Source organism: Sprattus sprattus (genome assembly GCF_963457725.1).
Source record: "Sprattus sprattus genome assembly, chromosome: 10".
Classification (NCBI taxonomy): domain Eukaryota; kingdom Metazoa; phylum Chordata; class Actinopteri; order Clupeiformes; family Clupeidae; genus Sprattus; species Sprattus sprattus.
This window is the reverse complement of record NC_137908.1, coordinates 21,831,976-21,852,842: the sequence shown is the minus strand read 5'-3', so window position 1 is coordinate 21,852,842 and position 20,867 is coordinate 21,831,976. Positions and strand designations below refer to the sequence as shown.

General features: G+C 42.0%; 1 protein-coding gene across 5 annotated transcripts in view; it reads left to right on the top strand.

Moving 5' to 3' along the window:
* Positions 1-20,867, top strand: part of slmapa (sarcolemma associated protein a) — a 55,984-nt gene that overhangs the window by 30,401 nt on the left and 4,716 nt on the right. For 2 of the 5 annotated variants that reach the window (XM_080846171.1, XM_080846172.1), the window contains exons 10-22: positions 854-1,022; positions 1,881-1,931; positions 2,461-2,511; positions 4,829-4,891; positions 8,005-8,064; positions 8,175-8,243; positions 10,963-11,043; positions 11,310-11,369; positions 17,088-17,213; positions 17,520-17,594; positions 18,397-18,702; positions 19,997-20,114; positions 20,452-20,623. In XM_080846171.1, the coding sequence (XP_080702297.1) occupies positions 854-1,022; positions 1,881-1,931; positions 2,461-2,511; positions 4,829-4,891; positions 8,005-8,064; positions 8,175-8,243; positions 10,963-11,043; positions 11,310-11,369; positions 17,088-17,213; positions 17,520-17,594; positions 18,397-18,702; positions 19,997-20,114; positions 20,452-20,623 (1,401 nt within the window). The remainder of the gene's footprint in view (positions 1-853; positions 1,023-1,880; positions 1,932-2,460; positions 2,512-4,828; positions 4,892-8,004; positions 8,065-8,174; positions 8,244-10,962; positions 11,044-11,309; positions 11,370-17,087; positions 17,214-17,519; positions 17,595-18,396; positions 18,703-19,996; positions 20,115-20,451; positions 20,624-20,867) is intronic. The other 3 variants (XM_080846174.1, XM_080846175.1, XM_080846173.1) reach the window with 2 other exon arrangements.

Sequence of the window (20,867 nt, the reverse complement as noted above, 5' to 3'; positions counted from 1 at the left end):
GGCAAGAACCTGAAGTGGTAATCAATTGATGCAGTGATTTTATTGGCTAAGCGTGTTTCACCAGGCATGAACAGTACAATTCTGTATGCCTGTAGGAGGAAGTGTCAGTGGGCCTAAGGAAGGGTCCCATTGATGCATGTTAATGACTGCATGAACAGAATAATTATGAGGGATGATTTAACTAGCCTACGACATATGGAATGTCTCAATGAGTGCAGAGATCTTTTTCTCCCACTCACTTTTCAGACAATAGACCTCCTGACAAAATTGAGGAATCTAGTTGTGTTCCTTTTGATACATTGACAACAACTGACAAGCTACTTTCAGACACGCACCTGAACTTCTGTAGATATTACCTGGAGAAGCTGTATGTGAACGCAAATGTCCAAATCAGTTGGCCTGGACAATAAAACAAATAAGTTCGAATGCAATTCAACACAATTCAGCGGAAGCATACTTCCTGGGTAGGTAGCTATCTAGTTAATCATATTAGGCTAGCAAGAAAATGTTCACAATTGCAAACTTGCTACTGGTAGTCAGCTATGTTTTGACAATCATTGTAGCTAGCTTACAAAGCAGCTTTCCCTCAGCTAATTAATTCACATTTACATTTGGTCATTTAGCAGACGCTTTTATCCAAAACGACTTACAAGGATGTATGTACATTTTACATTTACACTGATGGCACACTGCAAGGGCGTAGGTTTGGTCTCAGCTTTGGTAGGGACACTGACCGCCCGCCCTAAGCACTCTGTCTAGCCTACTTGTTTAGGCTTGTGGACTGGTCACTTGCATAACATGTGCAATGCATCAGAGTAAGAGTAAAAACTTCTGTGTGTGTGTGTGTTTGCAGCTGGCTGAGAGCCGCCAGGAGGAGCTGACTCAAAAGGGGCAGAATGAGAAGAAGGAACTGCAGATGCGCATAGAGGAGATGGAGGAGAAGGAGCAGGCCCTGCAGGCTCGCATTGAAGCCCTTCAGGCAGACAATGACTTTACAAACGAGAGACTTGCAGCACTGCAAGGTATGTACACACCCTTGCATGAGCATAGTCACACACATACATACATACATACATACATACATACATACATACATACATACATACATACATACATACATACATACATACATACATACATACATACATACATACATACATACACACACGCAAACAAACATCAGACATACACGCAAACACACATCAGACATACACTTATACACACATAGACACACGCAAACAAACATCAGACATACACGCAAACACACATAAGGCATACATACATACATACATACATACATACATACATACACACACGCAAACAAACATCAGACATACACGCAAACACACATCAGACATACACTTATACACACATAGACACACGCAAACAAACATCAGACATACACGCAAACACACATAAGGCATACACGCATACACACATACATACACACAAACACCCATGCATGCATACATGCATACACGCAAACACACATGCATGCATACACGCAAACACACACACCTAAACACACACACAAGCACATACACACGCGCATTCACACATGCACACACACACACACACACACACACACACACCACCTGTTCTTGTTTGCTGAATTGAAGCAAGCGGGATGATTTCTCAAAAGAGCATGGCGTTTGCAGGTGCATGTTTTTATCAATTTCCAATGATGTGCATCCAGAAAGGCTTGGGGTGTTTTTAAGGGTAGGCTGGACAGTCCTCAATCCGCTGCACTGTGCTGAAGTACATAGTCCTTCTCCTTAGGCAGTGGAACAACCCAAACAATTTCCATGTTTTTATTTCAAGATTTTTTATTTTTATTTATTTTTTTGGTCATGTCCACATCTTCTCATTTTCGTTTCCAGTCAGGTTAGAGCAACTACAGGAGAAAAACATAAAGGAAAACAACAGTTTAGGTGAGTGTGGGCACGTGCAGCCCCTCAGTGTCCCTCTCGCTAACTCTGCATCACCTCTCCTTCGCTAATAAGGCATGTTGCTTGGGTTTTGTCATTTTGTTTCTTTCCTCCTTTGTCCACCTTGCTTCTGCTCAGTGGATCTGTACTGAATTGATAGAGCCATGTCAGTACTCTTTCTCTGTGGTTCTGTGCTGAACTTCTCTGTTGTTCTGTACTGAATTGATAGAGCCATGTTGGTACTCTTTCTCTGTGGTTCTGTACTGAATTGATAGAGCCATGTTGGTACTCTTTCTCTGTGGTTCTGTACTGAATTTTTAGAGCCATGTCGGTACTCTTTCTCTGGGATCTGAGCATGTCTGGTCACAAGCTTAGCCAAACATGGTCAAGCAGTTTCCCCTCTGAGGACTTTCTTTCCATTTAACATTGAGTTTTGACTATGCTTGCAGACATGGAGTTTACCTGATTGGGTTGGGAGGGTGTTTTTGTTGCCATTTTTTAATCAAAGTGATGTTTTTTCTGATGATGATAGGTAGCCCAGAGGGAGACTGTCTCCACAGTCTTGATCTTGCTTCAGAGGAAGGTAGTATGATGTTTTCATCTGCCAGGGCAGTGCTTTCTGCTGCCCAGCTGGCTCTCTGTCTAACACTTTAATCTCCACTGGCAGACTGAAATAGGGCGGCTGGGCTTTCACCAGTTTTCATGAATTAGAAGTTTGGTCAGCCACTTCACTTCTGATCTTTGGATGTGTTGTTGAAAGATACAACTGTACAATTGTTGGCTGGTTATGCAGACCTGTGTTTAGAAATGTTGATGTTCTTGAAAGGTTAGTCCTGATGACCATTGTTTTTTTGTTAGGGGTTCTGCTCCCACTTCAGAATCACAAGAGTTTTGTGATGCCAGACTATGGATCCCAGGCAAAGCATGATGGTGTAAAAGAAAACTAGTTTATCAGAACAGTGAGGTTAAGGGTGCGCTTTGCATGACTGAATACTAGGGTGCTGGTATCCTTGCTTGATTTAAAGTATACTTCCTGAAAATAAGTCCTTAAGAAAAGAGAAAAGAAGTGTGCTGTCATTTATTGTTATCATATTTATTTTTATGAATGAAATATTGCCAGGGAGAGGGAGAATAGTGGCTTGCAAAAGTGTTCAACCACCCTGAAAGTCATCACTATTTTATAGTTTACAAAAGATACTTACAAGCATCTTCCCAATCAGTATTTTCATTGTGAACCATTGTTAGAACATACATTAATTAGAAACTTTAGAAATTCTGGTTGCATAATTTTTCAACTCCTTTACATTCTTATTTCTTGGCAAACCCTTTTGCTTCAATAACAGCTTTATGTCTTTTAAAGTTAGGTAGTAGCAGCTTTGCATATTGTTCTGCTATGTTATTTCTCATTCTTTTATGGTGGGTAAGTCCTCTCCCAAGCCTTACTTTTAAAACAGAAGGCACCGGCCGTTCTTGCAATATTGTGTATAATTTATTTTCCAACAGTTCTCCCTCAATTCTTAAAAAATGCCTAACTTCCTACAGACAAGAATTATACCCACAACTTGATGTTACCACTGCTTGCGGCATTGGCAGTGTTCGTTTCATGATGCATATAGCGCTTTGACTATTGGCCTGAAAGCTTGTGTTTTGGTCTTGTATGACCATACAACTATTTCCCTACATGTTAGGCAACCACCGTACATGCTTTAATGTGGATCTTCTTAAACTCACTTTCCAGGAAAGGAAGTTTTTATGGATAGGTCTTAACATTGTGGACCCCTACACCTGCACTCGAATTCCTGCCACTTTACTTTAGAGATTTTTCAACCTGGTGGCTGGAACCTGGTGGCTTCTCTCTCGCCCGTTAAGGTCTTCCTCAGATGCTTAGTTTTGGGGACACCGTTTTCTTCTTAACGCGTTGGCAATTTCCACTTCCTTCTTACGGATCCAATGTCTTCTCAATTGGACTTCTAAACATTGATATGGTTTTCTTCCTTAAGCATTTTAATCACTTCCTCTGTTTAGTCTTTATTATCTTCTGTTATTTCACAGCCTGGGGGATGACCCTTATATCCAGAAGGCGATCTCTACTTGAACTCATATGTAATACCAAATTATGAGTTATGGTCAGTTGTGGCAAGTGGCACTTCTGTGTCATCAGAGAAAAAATCTGTCTAAATCTGGAACTCAAAAGCACAAGTGTTTGAATATGCAAGTAATATATCAGGTTTAAATGTATTTATTTTTTTACGTTGGCAGACGTAAAACTTATCTTTGAAAATATACAAGAGCATAAATGTTTGCGTTGCAAATACTGATTGGGAAAATGTGGAAGTAATTGTGGAAGTGATGGTAAATTGAATGGTTGTTGTGGAGGAGCAAACCCAATTTCACCAATTAGAGGCATATGAGAGTCTTGTTGTTTGGATCACGGTGTCGTCTGTTTAAACCGATGCTCATACCTCCTATATCGGTTAATGTATTGGATGAGAGCCCATTCATGGATATGCATCATGAGCTTCAAAGTGTGTGTGTGTGTGTGTGTGTGTGTGTGTGTGTGTGTGTGTGTGTGTGTGTGTGTGTGTGTGTGTGTGTGTGTGTGTGTGTGTGTGTGTGTGTGTGTGTGTGTGTGTGTGTGTGTGTGTGTGTGTGTGTGTGTGTGTGGAAGGATGCCTGAAGTGCTTCCTTTCCCCCCCCCCCCTGCCAGCCCTCTATATTTGTCTGGTTTCATCTGTTGTTTCCTGTAGTCCCTTTGGTTTGTCGGTTTACATTTTGCACATATTTTTGTACCATATCATCTATTTAACTTATTTTCACTTTTGGAGGTTATGAACTTCCATTTTATTGAACTAAATAATGTTACTGTTTTTATTTAATGGAAGGTTTTCTTTTTTTGTTAGACCACTTTCTTTTAAAGAGTGGAGGGGACTGCACTTTAATCCATCAGTTCATTGAGTGCGAGCGTGAGTACACTGCATTCTTTCCACTGCCTTCCTGCCACTCTTACTAAAGCCTTATTAACTGGCACAGGTTCTCACTAGGCAGCTGTTGATCTCAGAGCTCACTTATCAAAGACTGTGGAGACTAGATGGAGAGTAGCATGAAGATTTTCTTTCTGTTAACTTTGAAGCGGAAAAAGGTGCATCAGTGCGCTTTGAATAATCCACATAATCTTTTCAGTACACGCACTTTTTTTGTCTCATGTTCTCAACTGGTGGGTCCCAACCCAAAAGTGTGTTGCAGAATCATTCTGAATTCATTGCCGAGTATGTGGTCCTTCAGAACTTGAATGACTTCTGTAAGAAAATATATGAATAGTAACTTTTATTTTGAAATGGAAAAAGCTGAGTCTTCACAATTGTCATGCCTCAGAGACAAAGGTCTGTGTGTGTGGCAGAGTGTGTGTTGGCTGGAGTGGGTTGTGACGTGAGCAGGGAGAGCTTTGCCATACTAGCTGTCTACATGATGCCTGTGGGTGGGCTTGTTGAATCTTTGTGTTAGAATTTGTGTTAGAAAAAGTCTTTTAGAAATGTAAAATGTTTTGCAATTTTTGGCGTGTAAGGCCCAGAATCAGTTCCTCAGTTGTTGGCCTTGGCAGTCTATTAACCGCACTGTATATACAGTGCCACTTTAAAGTATGTGAACCCCTTGAGCACTTAAGAGTTTCTGTTGTTTTACCATTATTTTTCATTTTTTTCATCACCAATTTTCTTTAGAAGGAATGTCAGGTTTATGTTTATCATTTGCATGTACTTTTTTTTAAGAGGGAATTGTTTGAGTAGCCAAAAAACTACATGAAAAATGGAATTAGTGTATTTTCAAAAGTAAGTGAACCCCCAGCTGCATTAGTAAAGTCAAGCAGGTAACAGATTCGGTGAAACATATTTGGGTGCTTAATTAGTCAATTAAGCAAACCAATCAACTGAGACATCCTTAGGAAAAGGGTTGGGCAACTTAAAATTAAAAAAGAGAGGAAACCAACCAAACTACTGTAGTGCCAAGGTGTACCCACACATATGAACAATGCCGAAAGGAAACGAGATATCCGAGAACATCAGGAAGAAGGTTCTGACAGCCCATCAGTCTTGGGGAAAGCTATAAGACCATCTCCAAAAGATTCCAGCTCCATCCATCCAAGACAAATAATTTAGAAATGGAGGACATTCAACATGGCCTCATCTCTGCCTAGAAGTGGACGCCCATCAAGACAATCACCAAGAAACACCAGAAGAAGAATAAATCAGGTAAAAGTCAACCCACACATTACCTCTAAAGAGTGTCAGACCTCTCTGGCAGCATCTGGGGTAAATGTACATGGGTCTACAATCAGACGAAAATTGAATAGACATGACATTCATGATCGGGTTGCTAGCAGGAAGCCTCTGCTCTCAAGAAAGAACAAAACTGCCCGTTTCAACTTTGCCGAGAGCACTTGGATAAACCAAAGGCCTTCTGGAAGTCCCTTCTTTGTACAGATGAGTCCGAGATAGAATTATTTGGTCACGATCAAAACCAACCATTTTCGTCTGATTGTAGACCCATGTACATTTACCCCAGATGCTGCCAGAGAGGTCCGAAACTCTTTAGAGGTGATGTGTGGGTTGACTTTTACCTGATTTATTCTTCTTCTGGTGCTTCTTGGTGATTGTCTTGATGGGCGTCCAATTCTAGGCAGAGATGCAGTCATGTTGAATGCCCTCCATTTCTAAATTATTTGTCTTGGATGGATGGATGGAGCTGGAATCTTATAGCTTTCCCAAGACTGATGGGCTGTCAGAACCTTCTTCCTGATGTTCTCGGATATCGCGTTTTCTTTCGGCATTGTTGATCTGTGTGGGTACACATTGGCTCTACAGTAGTTTGGTTGGTTTCCTCTCTCTTTTAATCTGTGATGCCCAACCCTTTTCCTAAGTATGTCTCAGTTGATTGGTTTGCTTAATTGACTAATTAAGCACCCAAATATGTTTAACCAAATATGTTACCTGCTTGCCTTTACCAATGCAACTGGGGGTTCACTTACTTTTGAAAATACACTAATTCCATGTTTCATGTAGTTTTTTGGCTACTCAAACAATTTCCTCTAAACAAGTACATGCAAATGATAAACATAAACCTTACATTTCATCTATGGAAAATTGGTGGTAAAAAAAATGAAAATCATGGTAAAACAACAGAAAACGCTTAAGTGCTCAAGGGGTTCACATACTTTCAAGTGGCACTGTATATACCCCAATACAGTAATTCAGGACTTCTCCCCCCTTCATTGACTACACTGATATCAGAGGAAGCCCTTGCTCCATGGTGTGTGTTTAACTCCTCGTAAGAGTGACGGAGGTGTATAAACCATGGTTCATAGTTCATTACGGTAGTGGTCTGGATTGAACAGTTGTTAATTGTAACTTTTCCCATTCAGGCTAATGTCCACATTGAATTTGTATGGTTTAGATCAAGTTTCTCATCCTCCCCTGTGTATTCATAGTTCTTGGAAATCGGTTCCGCTTCAGTCTTCAGGTGAATTGATAATTTTTTTTAAGATTAAGGAACTTGGAGAGTATCTTTCTTCAAAGAAACATGTTTTTAGCTTGCTTGCTAAGTTGAGCACTGAGTCGGGGCAGTGCTATTTTTCCCACCCATCCTCAGGGTAGTTAGCCGTGATTTAAGAGAGTAATCAGCCTTGAAGACTTGGGAGTAAAACGTGTTCTCCTGTGTTCTGCATGTTAGTGGAGCTTTAAGACATAAACTCTAATTCTAAGCATGCCTTTACTTTAACGTTTCACTCTCCACCTCCCCCTGCCTTTGGTTTTTCCATCTGGTTGGGGGGTTTTCTCTCACTGGCTTGCATGGGAACCTACACCAGCCTGACTGAACCACACTGCTTCCTTCTCATCCTTTTGCACATGAATGATCCATTTAAACCAGCAAGGAGAATCTTCACTGACATCTTTTTGCCATTTTAGCGTGAAACATCAGATATCGCCTAGTTTGCTGATTATACGGATAGGTGTCACTCATATGTGTGCTGGTGCTACACAATTTAATAAGAATAAATTGATTTATTTTTCTCTGTTCTGCACAGCTGTGAAGCAGTTGAAGGAGGCAGTGGACTCCTCAATACACAAGTTGTCCAACTTCGATGGTAAGAATGTGCTTTTCTGTGTTGTCCAAAGCCTTGTCAGGATGTGGTTAGAACAGATGTCATGTTGCTTCATGATAAATATCTATTTGTTTGTTTATGCGTGTTCTCAGAAGTCATAGATGCACATCTCCAGAACAACCAGTCTGAAGGTGACAACAGCCTGGCCAGTCCACTGAAAGGTAATTTTTGCTGACCAAACACTACCTGAAGTGCTGAGGTATTTATGAAAGTGTCTAGAATTCTGCATTGCATCATGTATAAAGTCAAAAATGTTTTCCTGTAAATTAAAGGGTCCTTGTTTTGTTTGTTTGCTTTGTTTTTTTATTTTTGGGGGGTGGCTTCATAGGTTGTCTATAAACATATTTTTTTCCCCCCAGTTTGTTGGACATAACACATTAGTGAGATGTTCATGTTTTATTGTCTGTATATTTCTCTGAATAAGAGTTGGTGGAAAGCTTATCCAGCTAGGTGTGCCCATACATTCCAAGTTATCTACCTGGATGGCTCAGGAGTGAGCTAGAGCCTGGTAAAGGATCCCTAGAGATATCTGTAAATAAACTATAGAACTGTACTGTTTCTACTGTTTCTACAGTTTCTGTAGTTTAATTTTTAGTTGTTACAGTTTCTTTACAGTTATTGAGGTAAACAAAAAGGTCTATCTCTGTAGGGATCCTTTTCATGTTGCAACATTATGAGCCGCTCAGTGGCAAAAACAAGCCGTTAACTTTGATGCAGATGCTTGCCCCTTGGGATTACATTGTATAGCTGTTTTGCGGTTGCCGATTATAGTATTCTAACTCAATGCTAGACTGATTTTGATTGTGAATTGATTTTGAATTGTCCTAAGGCCAACTTTACTAACTAAGGTTACTAATTAGGTAGTTACGGTAAGTTAAGGTAACTTTGGGAATTTTCAACCTGGCCTATATCGCTTTGGACTACGGAAAACGGTGTGTGGCCCATCCATCCGACAACATACCATACAAGTCCAGTTAGCTGCTAACATCCATGGATTTTGTTTTCACCATCACTAAGAGGGCACCCTACTGCAAATGTTGGAAGTAGCAGGACGGTTAATATCACTGCTTTGTTGCAGAGGTCAGTCGCAACCTTCAGTTCAGTGCACTCTATGGAGATTAGATACATTTGGAATGAGAGGGAGGGCCACTGGAGATGCACTGCAGCTATTTGTGGAACCTTGCATGAAAGGAGCTCAGGTCAGGGTAGCCAGCAGCAGCGTGCAGAGGCTGAGGCCTGCGAGAGTGCCGAGCTGCTAATCCATCCGTCGCCTCGGTCACCTCTCTTTCGACCCTCCTCGTGTGCGTGCTGCTCACACACCTGTGCAGTATGGACAAGATATAGTGCTTCTCTATTATGCTGGCTCAGTCAAATGTCTCAGAGGAAAAGCAGCTATATTATGCAGAGACTTGGGTCTTATCCATAGCGTTAAAACAGTGGGCGAAGCTTCTTAAATTGGCGAATTAGTACCTGGACTTCGTGTGCGGAAGGCTCAATAATACCCTGATGAAAGTCACCCAATGCGTGTGTGAGAAAATAGTAGTGTGACATGGGACTAGTCGTATAGACATTTAAAGCAGCAGTAAGAAGCTTTGGTCTAAAACTAGAGGGCTAACTCCCTAAAACGCATGCAAAACACATAAACCGCCTCGTTGGCACTGATAAAAGCTTGCTAACATGCTAACTGGTATCTTTTGGCGAATATAGTTGGCAATGTCGTGCTGTGAAAGCTTTTCTTACATTTTCCCGGGATGTTCCAGCACGGAACACAGAACTTCGTGGTACATATCCTGGATGGCTGGTGAGGATGACGTTTTTACGTTCGTGGTGTTTTTATGTCCTCCACATCACCATATTCCATCAAATTGAATTTGACGTTGATGCCAAAACTAATTGCCTTTAAAGACAAACTGTTGCATACTGTTGCTTTAAATGTGTAGCCGTTTGTTCTCATCCAACTCAAAGCCCCACCTCCCACACACACACACACACACACACACACACACACACACACACACACACACACACAATCTTGCACAGTCATGTGGTCAGCCACTGGTGCTGCAGCTGGTGTGGCAGCTGCTCCTGACCTCTCAATCCTGTGGGGATTTAGAGACCAGATTACTCACACTCAGATTATCGGAGTGGAGTTTTAAAAACAAAATCCCAACACACTGGAGAGCTATGCACATCCAGGGCAATGACATCATATGTGCCATCTAGTCTCTGGTTGATATCTCATAACCTTAATTTAACATTCATTTTCAGCAATTCGGTGAGTGTGTGCCCATGATTGCAGTATTTGCCCAAATCTGATCCTCAGACACCGTCTCTGAGGGGGTTATTATCTTTTGAGGAAAAGGGTGTCACTGTTTAAGTTTAAATAAGGCCAAAGTGGGTGCGTTAAGAGTCCATATTGAAAGCTATGAGGCTGTAGAACAATTCAGTAGAACTGCCCTGGCACAAGTGTACACACACACACACACACACACACGCTCTCCCCTCTATGTAAAGAATCTATTACTTTCCAGTTTAAAAAAAACCCTTCCAGTGCTGTTGAGTCACCTCGATCAGTGTAAAAAGCCCAGACTATTTTAGCATGCAAGTGTAACCCCCTCTGAATGCCCAGGCGGAAATTACCATTTGTGGCCATGGTGTGCGCAGAACTAGAGGGGAGCAAAGAGGCTTATACTAAAGTACACTATAAAGCGTTTTTCAGTTGTTGCTGTCTTAATAAAACAACAAAAATAATTTAAACTTTATTTAGCAAGGAAAACAATAGTATTTTATATTAAAGGAGTTCTCTGAGTCACTGATTGTATTGGATCAGCTCCTCCCCCTGCTTTCTTCTAAATGGACTCTTCCAATCTGCCCCCTTAGAAAATCAAATCGATGCTAAAGAGTCCGATATGTCAGACACGCTCAGCCCCAGCAAGGACCGAAGCAGTGACGATACTTCAGGTAAGTCTGCCTTTTATTGGAAATTTGATTGTGTTTTTTAGAAAACATTACTTTAGGTGATAATGTAAGACACACACACACACACACTTACAAACTTAGGAAAAAATAACTAGATTTATTGAAATTGCCTTGTATACACATTGTAAAGCTTTTTAATGAGAACTGTAATCATATTACTGAAGTTTGGGGGTTAATAGTCAAACTAAAAAAACTCATTGTGGAAAAAGTCTGGAAAGGTTTGAAGAAGTTCATCTGTTCTTTTGCAGACGGACAAATGGATGAACAGGAGATGAATGAGCCTCAGAACAGTGTGACGCTTCTCAAAGGTAAAAGATATACACTGTAGTTTCTCTTGATTATTTCAAATTGCTGTCATTGTTGGACAATGAAATGTTCAAATTATATCTAGCATAGCATAAGTATATCTAGCATAACTGTGTGTGTGCGATGTTTTAGTTTAGGAGCTGTTCAGTTGTAGAGAAGAGCTTGCTCCCCTATTGGCTATGGTCTGGTGCCAAAGAGCTCATTAGGGTTGCATGTATCAGGGTGGCGAGGCTGGTGCTGGTGTGGCACAGCCTGGCACTGGCTATATAAGGCATTATGTTGGGCATGGAACAGTCTCCCAGGGCTTAAATCCTAGGTGTTTTCTTTGGAACTGTGTGTGTGTGTGTGTGTGTGTGTGTGTGTGTGTGTGTGATGTAAAGACTCACATACTCATGCCCCCCCCCCCCTCTTGACCCCAATAGCAGTTGCACACTCAGTTCTCCTGGAATATTGAGGGTGGGTGGGAGGGGCTTTTACTAGGAATGTAAACCAATTAGAGAGCAATTAGTCAGCAAAGGAGGGGACTCTTTCTCTCTCTCTGTGAATGTCCCTGTAGTTAGACAGAAGGTTCTGCATTTCAGGATGTTCTATTATATCTTGTGTTGTTTCTTGTGCTTCCAAGCATACCATGTGTGGTATTGTGACTGTCCCCTCTCTGTGTCTGCTTGTTCTGACTGTCAGAGGTTTTTGCATCAGAGAGGAGCCATCTGTGAAACAGATTATAACTACTATGAGAATAAGAGGGGACCTGGGCCGTGGTGATGCAATGAAATCTGTAGATTAAGGGCTGGGTAGCTACGTGCAAATGTATCTTTAAAACCCTACAAACTAGGACGGGTATGAAGGGGGGGGGGTGAATAAGAAGGAAAAATAATGGTGATTTAACTCCAGTTGTAACATCACCGTTTTACAAAAAAGTCTAGAGTTGATGGCTTTAAAAGCCTTGCCATAGAAACCTGTAGCGGTTTGGTTCTCCATCAAAACGAGAAAATTAGCTGATGTATTATTGTTTGACTTCTAGTTAAAATAAATGAGAAACAAAAAAAGGTTTCTTGGGGAGATCTAAGGCTCTAGGCCTGTCCACAGGGAGTTTTAATTCTATTGTTGGATATTTAGTTTGCCAAAGTGACAGGCCTTCTCCCCGATGTCTGCAAACAAGTGCTGGGGGCATTCAGTCAGTACAATAAATGCTTACTTTGTTGAAGCTTTACAGTACATCGCAACCTTATGGTAATTTGCCCATAAATATAATCATTGTCAGTTTTGAATGGCACACACGACACACTGGAACACACCTGTGACATGAGCATGGGCAAAACCCTCTGCCCTTTTGTCTAAATGCAAATTGTTTGCTGTTATGAGTCCTTGCTTGTTCCTGTAGTGTGTATTCTGATTTTGGATGGTACTACAGGTCCTTGCTCAACACCAGTGACGCTGAATTAGAATTGTATGTGTTTTTAGCATTTTAGTCATGCAGTACAGGGAGGCTGAGTGTGTTTCTTTTTTCAGTTGTCTCCATGTCTGTGGTCTGCATGGTCTAAATTTAGACTGCAGGCCGGTTATGCTTTATCCATCTCTGTTGGACACATAGTTCTCCTCATGCCATTTGTCATGCTGGTCTCAGAGGGCATTTTTTGGGGATTAAGTTCTGAGTTGGTTTCTTTTGTCTTGTCAATCAGCTCTGGGGAGAGGTGATTCTGGTCTTTGCCAAATGTTTAGGTCATCTCAAAGCGCTGACAGATCAGGCTTTACTCGGACAGAGCTGTAAAGGAAATGGCATTATGGAAGCCCTTCTGTGTAGTAGCTCGTGTCAGCCTGTGGGGGCAGCCACAATGCAGCCGCATAAGTGAGGGTGGGAATCAGATGTAGAGGGGTCGACTGAGTGCTCATTTGTTATATTTACTCATCTCACTTTTATTGATGGGGTTGACATTTGCTCAAACATTGATAGTTAGGCTGTTTGTGATACGTCTTAGACTTGCTGTGCAGTGTTAAGTCCTATCGGGCTCCCCCTGGTGTGCAGTTACAGTACTCTGCCACAAGAGGGAGATCATGAGGCGTTTTAGTTTGCATACAGCAATCAGATTGCTATGAAAATTGCAGTAAGCATGCTGTGAGTACTCTTTTTGGACAGAACTGAATTAAATGATAGTGGTTCTAGTGAGCATTATAATTTGAATAATTCTCTATACTTCCATAAAAACAAGCCAATCAGCAGCCACTGCCGACAAATATGTAAAGATAGACTGTTAGTCTTGACCTTAGTCTTGATCTTAGCGGTCTTTTCACACAAAAACTGAATCCAATCTCTGTTTACTGTTTCGCACACTGTTAGTTTTTTATTGAGTTGTAGTGTCTTCTTTCAGATGTAATCACACTGGAGTTTTCTACAGTCTGTGTACATTTTATAGCACTTACTCCTGGGAGACAGAAGCAGGTTTCATTAAAGTAACGCTATGGAGTTTCTGGAGCCGCTAGGTAGGGGGCTACTTTCTGCTGGACTATTCAGTAACTTATTTGCTGTCTTTCTTTGTCTTGTGTTGCTCTTGCTTGATGTTTGACTGTGTTAGGAAAGTTGTTGTGACAAAAGCTAAGACTATTTTGTAGCCTGTATGAAGTTGACCATTCCAAAATGATTCAATGTCTACTCTTAACATGTGTGCACTGTACCACTTCGTAGAGAATAAAAAAACTTGGTACGCACAGGCTTTAGTTAGACAAATCACATTTGTAGAGTTACAGAGCTTAGATACCCATGTGGATATACAAACCTGAACAGTTCATTTCTTTTCGGTACTATTCAAACAGTAATTGTATTTGTCAGTGTATTAATCTGACGAAAAAGCCTTTAAGATACAGTGGGGAAAATAAGTATTTGAACCCCTTGCGATTTCACAAGTTTGGCCACTTGCAAAGAAATGTGTGATCTATAATTGTAATGGTAGGTGTATATTAACAGTGAGAAACAGAATATCAACAAAAAAATCCAGAAAAATGCATTTTATAACATTTATGACTTTATTTGCATTTGATGCAAAAAATAAGTATTTGAACCCCCAAAACTGACTGACAAAAATGACTTAGTACTTGGTGGAATAACCCTTATTGGCAAGCACAGACGTCAGACGTTTCTTGTACTTGGTCACCAGGTTTACAAACATCTCAGGAGGGATTTTGGTCCACTCCTCTTTCCAGATCCTCTCCAAATCTTTAAGGTTGTGTTTTCAATGGGAGGTAATGAGGGAATGAGGTTCAAGCCCAATATTCCACGTTACATGGCCCCATCCATAGTCCCCTTGATGCGGTGGAGTCGTCCTGTACCCTTGGCAGAGAAACAGCCCCAAAGCATAATGTTTCCACCTCCATGCTTGATGGTGGGTATGATGTACTCTTGGGGTCATATTCAGCATTCCCCCCCCTGTCAAACACGGCAAGTCGAGTTGATGCCAAATAGCTTGATTTTGGTATCATCTGACCACATTCTGTCTCCCAATCCTCTGTAGAATCATTCAAGTGTGCAATGGTAAACTTCAGATGGCCCTGTACATGCGCTTCCTTGAGCAGGGGGACCTTGCGAGTGCTGCAGTACTTCAAAAAATTACGGCATGGTGTGTTGCCAATGGTTTTCTTGGTGACTCTGGTCCCAGCTGCCTTGAGATCATTCACAAGCTCCCCCTGTGTAGTTCTGGGGTTATTCTGCACCTTTCGAATGATCACTGATTCGCACGAGGGGATATCTTGCATGGAGCCCCAGACTTAGAGCGGGTGACAGTTGTTTGGTGTTGCTTCCATTTATGAATAATCGCACCAATAGTTATCTGCTTCTCACCAAGCTGCTTGCCGGCGGTTTTGTAGCCCATTCCAGCCTTGTGCAGGTCTACAATCTTATCTCTGACGTCCTTGGACAGCTCTTTGGTCTTGCCCATGGTGGTGAGGTTGAAGGTATGAAGTATGATTCTTTGGACAGGTTTCTTTTAAACAGGTCACCAGTTGAGATCAGGTATACCTTGTTAGACCTAATGAGGACTAATCTGTGTGCTTTTTGGGCACATAACTGGCCATTGGGAGCCAGAATTCTTGCTCTTTGCTTGGGGGTTCAAATACTTATTTTTTGCATCAAATGCAAATAAAGTCATAAATCTTATAAAATGCAGTTTTCTGGATTTTTTTGTTGATATTCTGTTTCTCGCTGTTAAAATACACCTACCATTAAAATTCTAGATCACACATTACTTTGCAAGTGGCCAAACTTGCGAAGTCGGCAGGGGTTCGAATACTTATTTTCCCCACTGTATATGGCAACGCTATTATCGTGTTGGTTTGATAATATGGTGAGAAGATTGGATTTGAGAGTCTAGATTCCAGACAAAACGGATCTCATTGTTCTTTTACGACTTCAGGGGGTAACTTCACCACTGCGCTTAAGGCATGAATGATCTCAGCTGCCATTAGAGGATGAGAATATGATCGCTGTCCTCTCATTAAACCCATGGCAACACATGAAAGCCAGCCGCTTTTAACATGGCCGGTACGTTTGTTTGTGGGTCATGATGCAATGGGAATTACTCCTTTATAAACACCCCATTTGACCACCAACTGACAAGTTGACGGATGTTCACAGCTGCAATGGGTCCATGACACAAGCTCTTACATCTGTAGTTCGAAGGCAGAAGTGGCACATGCTCGTTCCTCTTTAGAGTGAAGAATTGCAATATCCAAACCGCATGAACCCAGATGGAGGTCTTGTGTGAAGCATTGATGTGGGAGTATGTATGTGATGACTGTACCCTGTTTGGCCTGCTAAGGTGCTGTTTTTGCAGTCATGGTGCTAGGTCTACTGTATCATTACTCTGTCCTTAGCACTGACTATGGCACCACTGAATTTTTCAGAGACTGAGGACAGAGCCATGGGCAGAAATCACAATGAGCGCAAAAAAATGCCTTTAAGGTGTATTTAAATGCTTTCCCGCTCTGTTATGCATTGCAGACAAGCTACGAATTAAAGTGCTTCCTGAGGTCTGGTTGCTTTGCTTCTTTCTTATGCCATTCTTCTGGTCACATTCCACACAGACTGCTTCATACAACACGAAGGAACATTGCCGATAGGAAGGTTGTTTAAGATCACCTGCCATGTTCTGTTTAACGTTCTCTTGTTCTAACCAGGAACAGCACTTTGGGCCTATGATTCACTGACAAATTAAATAACGGTGTTGGTGTGTGTGTGTGTGCACACATGCCTGTCCGTGACCATTTGGTGGATATGGTAGTTTGGAATGTCAGTCATCTTTTATTGAATTACAGGATAACCATAACTGTTTTGCTTGAGTCATTGACTGTGTCCAGCTCTGAACAGACTTGTGGATCTCTGGAACAAAGCTTCTTTTCAGACAGTGGAGTAATGACTGAATTGTCTGACAAGCAGTGGTATTGCTCTACTGTTGTGGAGTAGTGTTTCAATGGAAATCCCTCTGGCAAGGGTCACAAATATAAACACTTCTTTACACCTCTGGCTGACTTGCGCACAATCCCCCGTCACATACTGATATGTTGTGACCTACTTGAGTTTGCCTTGTAATGGGAACGATAGCATGTATCTTTTGGGATGCCACCACTTGCGCCACAATCCCCCCCAGCATTTATCTGTTTATCATGGGAATTGTTCATACTTCCCTTCTTTGCCTGCACATGCTGACGGCTCAACTGTTGATGTCCTTCCACAGATGAGCTGCAGAGGGCCAACCTAGAGCCGGGTGACACAGAGCAGGTGATCCACCACCTGCACAGAGAGCTACTGGAGGCCCAGGAGTTGGCCAACACTGGCAAGCAGAAATGTTTGGAGCTGCAAGGTAAGACGCTTCAACCTTTTAATAACCATAACCTGTGACAACAACACCAGTTCTTTTATCCACAGTTTCCCAACAAATAAGCTAATTAAGATGATTGAATCAGTCTCGTTTTCATATTTGTTGTAGTAGTTGATTGATGATGATGAGGATCAGGCAGAACTGTGAGAAACATAGCACAATTGACCACCGCAGTGGTAGTGAGCTTGAAGAGAAAGGGACTATGTGATACCCTGTGTTTATGGTGGAGCTGTGGGATGCAGATTCTGAATTGTTGATTGCGTTGCTTCACCTCTGGGCTTTTCTCAGCTTTGTTGGAGGAGGAGAGGAGGACCAACCGCCAGCAGACGGAGGAGTCTGCCAAACAGATCCAGTTCCTTCAAAGTGAGTATCCGACTTTGAAAGGACTTTGTTCATCACAGTGGAATGTATACAGTTCCCACACCAGACCTCACAGCCAATTGACAAGGAGCCTGTTTGCAAATTGATAACATCCATTTCTGGTGCAACATTACTTTCCTGGCATGTCCTGCCATGTGTGCAACTATGTTGGTGTATAGTTCTAATCAGAAATCCATCAGTCCACACATAATCTTGAAATAAATTACTGTTCTGCATCTAATCTTGGTGATTTACCCTTCATGTTCTGACGGGTTAGAGAAGGGCTGCTAAAGCAGTTTATGATGGCTTTTTAGTCCCTCCAGGATTTCGCCTTTTTTTCAGTGATCAAAATGAATTTTGAGTGGTGATTTTTAAGATAGACGGCTTAATAAACAATTGGACCCAACAATATGCAAAGTTTAATATCATGGCCAAACACTATTTACAATTTCACAACTAAGGACAAGGCAGAATTTAAATGAATTAAACTTTTAATGAGAAGATATAGATCCAGCGAATGACTAATTACCAAGCTAACATCTCAGTGGTCGTAAATCCATCACACACCCGACATAACCTTATACCTCCATCTGAAAGCCAGAAGCAGAAATAAGTAACAGTTTAACATCAAGGCTTATTTTCTGCAATGTTGTGGTCAATTTATGACGTAGATCCGAAAATATTCACTGTGACGATGGAACGGTGCTTATCTTGCGTTGAATTTGCAAATCATGAAATTGCGGAAAAACTAGAGGGACTATTATATTCAAAAGTTAATGTAAACATTTGCTCTTTTGCTGCGTAGCCCAGCTGCAGAAGCTGCAGGTTGATATGGAGACCCTAAGGGAGCAGAGGGAGAACACCATCAGCAGCACTCGTGAGGAGCTCTACAACGCCCAGGAGGAGGTGATCATGCTCCGCCAGGCCATGGACGACGCCAACCACGAGCGGGAGCGCGACATCACCGCCCTTCAGTCTGACCTCAGCAGCGTCACCACTGAACTGGACAAGTGGAAGCAGGCGGCCGGCAAATATGAGGTGGAGATCAGCACCCTGCAGGCCAGCTTCCAGCAGCAGAGTAAGCACCAGGAGAAAGCGGTGCAGCTGCAAGGTATGCATACAGGGGCAGGTCTCGTTGGTCCATCTCCATACTAATTTAAAGTCAAAGTTGGAGCCCATTAATTTAACAGAAGAGAGAAGACCTTTCATCTATATTGTGTTGGGATATTTGTGTATGCTCAAGAGCAGAAGACTGTCACTAACCTGTTGGGTTTCAGAAGCCTGAGTCCTTGATAAAGGTCCATTAAGCTTTATTTTTATGTTTTGATTTTGCTTTCCTTCTACATTTGAAAAAATAGTTATTTGAAAAAGAGGAGTTCTGCTAACTCAACTTGTAGAAACATTTGAAGCATCATTATGTTATTACCCATACAGTATGTTTCAAACCACAAAGGAACACAGCACATTCCAAATACTTCTAGATTGTTTGTAGCAGAATATGGCCTCATTTGACACCTTGGGTTTGTAATAATCTGAGCTGGATATGAAATCCTGCAAGCACCAATCACAGCCATTGCGTCCTGAGAAAAGTGTATTAATTCTTAATGGTGTTCCTGAGTACTAGAATATGTAAATCAACAAACTTGGTATTAAAAAAAAGCAGGCAAGGTCAGTTCAACATTTCCAAATGTAGGCCTTTTATTTATGGACGCCTCTGTGGACCATAAATAAGCTGTTTCAACACAGAGCGCATCATGACAGCTAGCATCAGGATTTGATCATTGCATTAGATTCTAATACAAACTGTCAGCAGGAAATGGGCGTCATGACAATGGCAGCCCAATGGCAGCCCAGTGGGTCTTGATGTTAGACAGAGCCATGTTCAACATGGATGCCTGGCCTTCTGTAGGACTAAGAAGCAGTACTCCAGCATGGCCAGGAGACCAGAGCTGTTTTCCCCACCAGGCTTGAACATAGCTTGCAACACACAAACACATGCACCCGCACGAATACATACACATGGTATCGATTCAATTGCTTTCCTCAACTGGGGTTTGGGAGAGGGAATGAATCATGCATCATTTTAGCAGGGCCTTCAGCTGGACTTGCTAATTCGTTTCACAACAGGGGTTTAGGACATTGTCCTATGGAGATGCATAAACCATTTTTGATGGTTCTGTTTGTTTTCTTTTGAACAGGAATCCAATTCCCTTAACTCTAGATTAGGCAAGGTAACAAGGACTTGGTGATATACTGTATATAAAGTGGTGATTCAGTCAGTCAGGTAGACTGGAGTACGTAAAGAATCACTGACTAAAGGGAGATCTGTCTGTGTTTTGGTGATTCTGGTAGTCTAATACCAGAGGTGAGCCATAGTGGTGACGCATGTGTGTATGTATGTGCAGGTGAGCTGGACAAGCTGCAGGAGGAGTGTGGCAGTTTGCAGAAAGAATGTGAGAGTCTGCGCTCAGAGAAAGGCTCCCTGCTGCAGAAGCTTCAGCGGCTGGAAGGGGAACTGGACAGGTGGGTCTCCAGACTTGAACACAGCACCACTGCGCCCTTGATCCTACAATCTTCTGGTTTTCAACATTTGTCACAGAATGTCCCTAAGTGTGTGTAGATACATCCAGTCTAACAACCTTGTTCAGTCTGTGACTAAATGAAAGCAGGCAGATGATCTGTGGGATATGGATATGGGTGTCAGATCCTGTTCTGTAAATCATGGTCTCATGGTCTTCTGATCATAAACATTTGTCTGCCCTCACTTAATCATCCCCCAAATTTTCATCTCAGCAAATTCCTGCAGCATGTTTCATTCCTGTGTTTGTGCGTGTGTGTGTGTGTGTGTGTGTGTGTGTAGCTCAAGGGAGGAGAGAGCCACTCTCAGCAGCAGTCTGAATGCGTTGGAGAAGTCCCAGGGTGACCTGCAGAGCCGTCTGGGCTCCATGCAGGACCAGCACCTGCAGGATGCCAGCGTGCTCAAAAATAAGCTCGCCCAGGCCGACAGCCGCACCAAGAACCTACAGAAAGAGGTGAACTTGAACGCGCATGTGCACACAGTGGCCTTACAGAAACATGATACACATACTCACACACATTCTGCACATAGAGGTTCAAGCGACAGGAGTGCACAGAAGGGTTTTAACTATGGCTGACAAAAACGTATCTAATTAATTGCATGCTTTGTGATAACTTAATCTAAACCAATCAAAGCAAACAAGCCATGGCAGTGTGATGTTCACCACACTCTAATGGCAAACAGATACCTCATAGTTT